Source organism: Microtus pennsylvanicus, chromosome X (assembly GCF_037038515.1).
Source record: "Microtus pennsylvanicus isolate mMicPen1 chromosome X, mMicPen1.hap1, whole genome shotgun sequence".
Lineage (NCBI taxonomy): Eukaryota > Metazoa > Chordata > Mammalia > Rodentia > Cricetidae > Microtus > Microtus pennsylvanicus.
The window spans coordinates 32,737,948-32,746,414 of NC_134601.1; the positions used below are offsets into that span (position 1 = coordinate 32,737,948).

Consider the following 8,467-nt stretch of genomic DNA (forward strand, 5'->3'; position numbering starts at 1 on the left):
AGCTCTGACTTTCAGATGGTTTTCTTTTGATAATGGTGCTTGATCTCATCAGGTACACTACCAAACTTTGTTCCATATCTAGAAAATAAAACTTAGGCCAAGATTTCCCATAAGTCACATAAAATAACCACAGAAACAAAGAGTCATAAAGAAACACAGAGACTGAATGTTTTTTTTAACATGCTACAGACTGAAGCAGATTGACTGTACTTCTCATCTGACTCATATGTAATTGTCACTTTTTATTAGCTTTGGCTATGAGTCAGCTAAAAGCAAGGGTAGAAGGAACACAAATTTGTCCTTCTGCTCACCAGATCGGATCAATATTAGAACTGTGCTATTTTTATATAAATGTTATCTTACCTGTTTTCGAGGGTGGTTTAGAGATGAAACATGAGGCATTTATGAATTTTAAAGGAAGGATAGAATGTAGTTGTTACTCGATCCATAAAGATAACCAATTTACTACCATTTGGCAGTAATTTTCCCTGAGCTTTCTGGAATGTAGAAAGAACATTCTTTTATTTATTTGATTGCCTATTCAATTCAGAGCTAAAGAAAAATTATATGGCTTCAAGTCTCGCATTCAAGTTGAGCAGAAAGCAGGCCATGATTAAAAATCAGATTTCCTGAGTCTCTTAACCACTTTCATTTCAGAGAAAACAAGTATTCAATATTAGAATAATATTTTTTAATTCAAACAAAATTTAAGTCTAAATATACCATGTAAAGTTATTATTAACACAGTTACAAATGAGCTTTTATGTTCAACTAGTTTTGATTTGCAAAGCAATGAAAATATATGAGATACTTTATTCCTACCTTAAGTTTATAACATACATAGTCACCTATAACAGTGAGGCATATCTAAATAAATCTCACAAATGAGTATATTATATCATGTTATAACCCATAAATTCTGCTCTTTAATGCTTTAACTTAATACAGAGATAAAGTGTATAGAGCTAAGGTATGGTAAAGGGTCTTTTGATTGTCAGGCAACCTTGGTGAGAAGGTACAGCTTATCAAAATCAATTTGAGTTTCGTTCCCTGTAGGTAAACAGGTTTTTACAGGTCTTAAACTATTAGACACACATTATGATCAAACCAGGAAACTGAAACTAGCAAAATATGCTAATCTACTAAACATTTAACAATGTGTGATCTTTCACTCACAGGTTTGAACCATGAGATTGCAATTGATGTTGCGTTCCTACCTATGTACTCTCCAGAGGATGTGAGGACATCTCAAATAGACACGTTCTTGACCTGCATGAATCACAGTTGTGTGTACCCACCAGAAGCACCTGGCCGTGAAAGACTGCCAGATCCCAAGGCAATTGCAGGTAACTGTTCTTTTTGTTCAGAAAACAAAAACACTATAAAGAATCGTCACCTTTTCTCAATTGTGATTATTTAAACTACTGTAGCCTTAACTCATTTGCTAAGTGTACCCCCTAAGACTTAAATGTGAGTGTGTCTTTTAAATAAATTAAATAGATTGTTTCCATTTCAGTGAGCCATAAAGAACCCTTCTATGGTTATAATTACTTCATCAGACTGACAGGGTATGTCCATGAATTAGTGTAAATCTTTTCTTTTGTCCTTTATACTTTTGCTGTATAATTGCCTCAAATTATAATATGCTAGCAATTCTACAGAATAATTGTTTTCTCATAAATGTTTGGTTATTCAAGTGCTATTTATTCATTCTGCTCCTTCAGGACAGCTAAGACTATATGTGAGCCCAATAGTGAAACTCTAGCTACTTATGCTTCTTCCTACAATATCAAGTTCTCCATTCTGTGCTTAAAAACTTAACTCTGCAATGATGGTTGTTTATTCTGTTGTAGTTTCTGTTTCCTGAGCAAGTGGTAAAGCTTCTAGTCATTTTCATCGAGTGCAGCAGGATAATACAGTTGAGAGAGCATTTAAGAATGCCATTTATTGGTGGGTTCCTCCAAACTGATGAAACTCTGGAAGCTCTGTTGATTTGGAGCATATCTTATTAAGTCTTCTCGATGATGTCACTTGGCATGCCTGCTTGTACAAACTGAGTTTCAGTATCTAAATTTATGAGATTCAGGATTTTTTTCCTATTTTAGAGATGATTAATTAATTTGTAATATAATTTCCTATATTACAACCCCTTGGGCTTTCAGTAGTCTTAAATCCCCTAACTAGTGAAAATATTTCTGTATTTGTATTTTCCCTTCGTGTCATATCTACCCTGTCACATACTTTCTGGTGTATGCATATACAATTATTGATATACAATTGTAGGTCAGAGTTCTCACTTATCTGCTCATGACTAGTGCCAGGATCCTCCCAGCCATCATTAGCGTGGTCACATGAAAAGTGCCTGGTACCAGTCTGCTAGGTAGTTAATATTTGGACATGAAGGACACAGATCACTAGAGGAGAAAAAAAGCAAAGTGATTCATTGTGAGTGAGATATCACTTTTTTATGGCACAGCAGTAAAAATGATAGTGTTGGTGTCGTTCTGTGTTGAACAGTGTGCCTGGCCTTTCAACTAACTAATGCTCATAGAGACCTTGACACAGTGAATACTGCTACCCCCTATTTAAGGGTGACTACACTGGAACTCAGTGTCTCACCAACATGAATTACAGAGCTAGGATTGGAATCTGAAAGTTTGCCTAATTCCAAACTTTCCCATTCTTTTCCCACTTCTAATGTAAGAGATCAAATAGGCTTCGTGATCTAAAGCAGTGGCTCATGGGATAACACTGTTGTCATCTATTTTTGGGGGGAGCAGGTTTCGAGACAGGGTTTCTCTGTAGCTTTGGAGCCTGTCCTGGAACTAGCTCTTGTAGACCAGGCTGGTCTCGAACTCACAGAGATCCGCCTGCCTCTGCCTCCTGAGTGCTGGGATTAAAGACGTGCGCCACCACCGCCCAGCCTCACTGTTGTCATCTTGTAAACACGACCCTTTTTTTAATCACAAAGGCTATACACAGTAATAATTTAAAATTTCTAACAGTTGCAGAAAAATCCTGTTTAAAAGTGAAAGTTCCCCTTGTCTTCCCATGTCTATTCTTTCTCACTTGTTTGCCATGTTTACTGATTAAATTTTTCCATCAAATAAATGCACATAAGTTGAATTCTGTAGACATAGTTTTTTTATTGAGCGCTACATTTTTTTTCTGCTCCCCTTCCTGCATCTCCCCTCCCCATTTAGCCATCCCCCAAGGTCCCCAAGCTCCCAATTTACTCAGGAAATCTTGTCTTTTTCTACTTTCCATGTAGATTAGATCTATGTAAGTCTTTCTTAGTGTCTGCATTGTTGTCTGAGTTCTCTGGGATTGTGGTTTGTAAGCTGGTTTTCTTTGCTTTATGTTTAAAACCACCTATAAGTAAGTAGATATGATAATTGTCTTTCTGGGTCTGGGTTACCTCACTCAAAATAATGTTTTCTAGCTCCATCCATTTTCCTGCAAAATTCAAAATGTCATTATTTTTTCCTGCTGTGTAGTACTCCATGTGTAAATGTACATTTTTCTCATCCACTCTTTGGTTGAAGGGCATTTCCAGATTCTGGCTATGACAAACAATGCTGTTATGAACATAGTTGAGCACATGTCCTTGTGGCACGATTGACAATCCTTTGGATATATACCAAAAAGTGGTATTACTGGGTCTTTGGATATATACCAAAAAGTGGTATTACTGGGTCTTGAGGAAGGTTGTTTCCTAATTTTCTGAGAAATCGACACACTGACATTGTACCAGCTTGCATTCCCACCAGCTTGCATTCCCACCAGCAATGCAGGAGTGTTCCCCACAACCTCTCCAGCATAAGTTGTCATCCGTGTTTTTGATCTTGGCCATTCTTATAGGTGTAAGATGAAATCTCAGAGTTGTTTTGATTTGCATTTCTCTGATGACTAAGAATGTTGAGTATTTCCTTAAGTGTCTTTCAGCCATTTTAGATTCCTCTGTTGAGAATTCTCTGTTTGGGTCTATACTCCATTCTTTTATTGGATAAATTTGTTCTTTTGATGACCAATTTCTTGAGTTCTTTGTATATTTTGGAGATCAGACCTCTGTATGATGCGGGGTTAGTGAAGATCTTTTCCCATTCTGTAGGCTGTCGTTTTGTCTTGTTGACCGTGTCCTTTGCTTTACAGAAGCTTTTCGGTTTCAGGAGGTCTCATTTATTAATTGTTTCTCTCATTGTCTGTGCTGTTGGTGTTATATTTAGGAAGTGCTCTCCTGTGCCAATGAGTTCAAGTATATTTCCCACTTTCTCTTCTATAAGGTTCAATGTGGCTGGCTTTATGTTGAGGTCTTTGATCCATTTGGACTTGAGTTTTGTGCGGGTTATAGATGGGGTATATTTTCATTCTTCTTCATTTTGATATCCAGTTATGCCAGCACCATTTGTTAAATATGCTTTCTTTTTTCCATTTGCTATTTTTTGCTTCCTTGTCAGAAATCAGGTGTTCAAAGTTGTGTGGATTAATATTTGGGTCTTCTATTCAGTTCTGTGTGTTCTTATGCCAATACCAGACTGCTTTCAGTACTGTAGCTCTGTAGTAGAGTTTGAAGTCAGGGATTGTGATGCCTCTAGAAGTTCCTTTATTGTATAGGATTGTTTTGGATATCCTGGGTTTTTTGCTTTTCCATATGAAGCTTAATACTATTCTTTCGAGGTCTGTGAAGAATTTTGCTGGGTTTTTGATGGGCATTGCATTGAATTTGTAAATTGCTTTTGGTAAGATTGCCATTTTTACTATGTTAATTCTGCCTTACCAAGAGCATGGGAGATCTTTCCACTTGATGGTGTCTTTTTCAATTTCTTTCTTCAAAGATTTAAAGTTCTTGTTATACAAGTCTTCCATAGAGTTACTCTGAAATAAATTTATTCTAATTGGTGGATATTGTGAAGGGTGATGTTTCTCTGATTTCTTTCTCAGCCCCTTTATCATCTGTGTAGGAGGGCTACTGACTTTTTTGAATTAATCTTGTATCCTGTTACATTACTGAAAATGTTTATGAGTCATAAGGAAGTTCCTTGGTAGAATTTTTGGGATTGCTTATGTAAACTATCATATCATCAGCAAATAGTGAGAGTTTGAGTTCTTCTTTTCTGGTTTGTATCCCCTTGATCTCCTTTTGGTGTCTTATTGCTCTAGCTAGGATCTCAAGAACTATATTGAATAGATATGGAGAGAGTGGACAACCTTGTCTTGTTCCTGATTTTAGTGAGATCACTGGGAGTTTCTCTTCATTTAGTTTGATGTTAGCTGTTGGCTTGCTGTATATTGCCTTTATTATGTTTAGGTATGTTCCTTGTATCCCTGTTCTCCTCTAGACCTTTATCATGAAGGGATGTTGTATTTTGGAATTCTATAGACACAGTTTTTTTAATCAGCTCCCCCAAAGTACACCTTGGAAATTTTTCATGCCTTTATAGCAAGAGCTACCACATTCTACGCAGGAACTACAAAATATTCTACAGTGTGACCAAATCAAAATTTGCTTTAATGGGCCCCCATTGAAGAGTGTTTAAGCGGGGCGGTGGTGGCGCACGCCTTTAATCTCAGCACTCGGGAGGCAGAGGCAGGCGGATCTCTGTGAGTTCGAGGCCAGCCTGCACTACAAGAGCTAGTTCCAGAACAGGAACCAAAAGCTATGGAGAAACCCTGTCTCGAAAATCAAAAAAAAAAGTGTTTAAGATTGGTTCCAGCTAGACCAGGCATGTTATGTATAAATAAGTCACTTAATTATTTGCTTATTTTTGTCTTTTCTAAAAATTTCACTGCTAACATTTTTTACATTTTCCTACAAATATTATTTCTCTTTGTTTTCAAGACAGGGTTTCTCTGTGTAGCTTTGGAGCCTGTCCTGGCACTGTAGACCAGGCTGGCCTCAAACTCACAGAGATCTGCCTGCCTCTGCCTCCTGAGTGCTGGGATTAAAGGTGTGCGCCACTACCACCCAGCAAATATTATTCATGTTATTATTAACTTGTGGCCTGTCTTTTCCATTGAAAAAAATACCTTTCATTGTATATTAAAAATACTTTTACCCAGTTTGACAATTATTGAAAGGAAGGTATCAGTCATAACATCAATGTCTATGCTTCTGCTGCTTTAAAAAAAAAAGAAGAAAATAAAAAAAGATAGCTAATCTTCAAACTTCTTTAAAAATCTAAAATGTTTGTCTGTGACCTTGAAAATATGTAGATTTGCTTTACTCTGTAAAAAAGAAAAGGAAACAGAAAAGTAAATGTTCTAGGAAATGCATGTAAGAATATTATTGGCTGCACCTATTGATAGATGTGCTTTCTGTCTGGAGAAATTTCATAAATGCATGTGATGAACTACAAAGAAGATTAGAGCCACCATTAATATTGTAAGAAAAAGATCATCAGTTTATGTGATTATAAATCCAAGTAAATATTTAACTATTTTACAATGCTTACCATCTGTTTTTCACTTTTAGGTGATATTGTAAAAGAAGCAGCTGAACTGGATAGAGCCCACGTCATCTGTGTCTTGGATATCTGTAATTTGGGTAACAATAAAGGGGAGGTCTTTTTGCATAAGATTTATACTCCAGAATAGGCTTCTTAAGGATTAGCACACAAAATAATTATAGGGTATATATAGAATGCTGCTTTAAAGAGAATCTATTCTTTTCTTGGTATTTTCATCAGAATATTCCAAGAACTCTAAAGTTAAGTGGTTTTCAGTTCATCTTGTATTTGACATTCTCACTTCATTATTAGATTCATTATTGAAAAACCATCAAAACAATTTTCTGTCAGAAGTTTCTTCAGTGGCAGAGCTGTGTGACTACTTGTAACAATTTATGTTATACTGTTCCTTCTGCAAAGTGTATTTTTGTTCCAACATTTTGTGTCCGTCTCAGTGGGTGGGTGCCCTCCCAGTGGGTGGGTGCCCTCCCCTGGGTGGGTGCCCTCCCCTCGGTCTTGCCTTCCTTGCTCATGTTCTCCCTCCATCTTTTTCTCATTTGGACCTTAGGAGCTCAGTCCATTGCTCAAACAACATAATTCCTATCATGTCCAGAAACATACATACAGATTGTAATGATCCAGCTGCCCTCCCTTCTCTACATTTGCTATAAAATGAATATATTGAATGACATTATCGTTTAAATTTTCAACCAATTTCCAATACCTTGAAGTTTTAAGTATTTTGACCAGTGTATAATGTTAAAGCCAGAGACTACAGTATGTCCACATTCTTATGTTTATTTGCAATTTCGGTATATGTGATGTGATTTTAGACAGTGAAATTGTATCTCACATTAATATCTAAAGTGCTTGTATTGAAAATAAAAGGACAGTAAGTAACAGAATTTGTTTCAGTCTAGATCTCTACTGTGTTTTAAAGGTAAATGATCACTCTACCTTTGTAAAGACCTGTGTCTGACACCCATGTGGCTAAATAAGTGAGATGTCAAATGAGAGTAAATATTTCTGTATCAAGATGAATCTGATTGTGGTTGAGGTATAAACTCAGAAGCATTCTTTATGGCCCTATAATTTTGCGATGTCATGTGCTATACAGTTTTAATGTGATAGGAAGCCTAAAAACTTAAAAGCATACTGCATTTTGATCATAAAGGTGTTCAGTTTTCTTTGTAACTGTATTGAGGGTTAAATTGTAAATCCTTTGTGTTTCATAGCAGTAATAAATAAGTTAACATGCAGTAACTTTTTTGGTCTCCTGTCTCATTTTGAATGCAGTTCATGTGTGTTTTCCATATTGGATGGCACACATATATGTGTGTGTGTGGTTATAAGTGATCCAAGGTGATTTTCTCACACTGGTTTCAAGACTCATTTTTCAAGGAGAATTTAGGATTTGGGGTTTATTTTTAAAGGGCAATTTGATTTTAGAACCACATGCATAAGGGGGAATTGACATAGCTGTTAATTGAAAGGCACAAAGATATAAAAACTCTACACAGGCATACTTTCTGTTCTTATATTGAAGTTTATATGCCAGGGGCTGGGGATGGAGAGTTGGCTCTGTGATTAAGAGAACTTATTGCTCTTGCAGAGAACCAGGGTTTGGTTCCCAGTACCAACATATTGATTCACAACCATCTGTAAAGCCAGTTCCAGAGTATCTAACCCCCTATTCTGACCTGTGTAGGTAGTAGGCATGCATGCGGGACACATGAATATATGTAGGCAAACATTCATACACATAAAATAGCATAAATGTTTTTAAAATATTAAGAAATTTATATTCTACTAATATATAATATATTTATCAAAATTCAGAGTTAAACATCTGTGTTCATATATCTGGCTATTGCAGAAGGTACATATTCGCTGTAGCTGTTTCCGAAAGTGGCAAACTACCATCCGAAGAATATTAATTTCAAATATACGAATGTGAGGCCATCTTCCAAGAAACAAGTCAGTTGGTGAATGACAAAATACTATGTACTTAAGGACCATAG

At 36.3% G+C, this 8,467-nt stretch overlaps 1 protein-coding gene across 2 annotated transcripts in view; it reads left to right on the top strand.

Moving 5' to 3' along the window:
* Nucleotides 1-6,594, top strand: part of Radx (RPA1 related single stranded DNA binding protein, X-linked) — a 75,051-nt gene extending 68,457 nt beyond the window's left edge. For both annotated transcript variants that reach the window (XM_075957661.1, XM_075957662.1), the window contains exons 13-14: nucleotides 1,179-1,346; nucleotides 6,473-6,594. In XM_075957661.1, coding sequence (XP_075813776.1) covers nucleotides 1,179-1,346; nucleotides 6,473-6,594 — 290 coding nt within the window. The remainder of the gene's footprint in view (nucleotides 1-1,178; nucleotides 1,347-6,472) is intronic.
* Nucleotides 6,595-8,467: the final 1,873 nt, after the last annotated feature.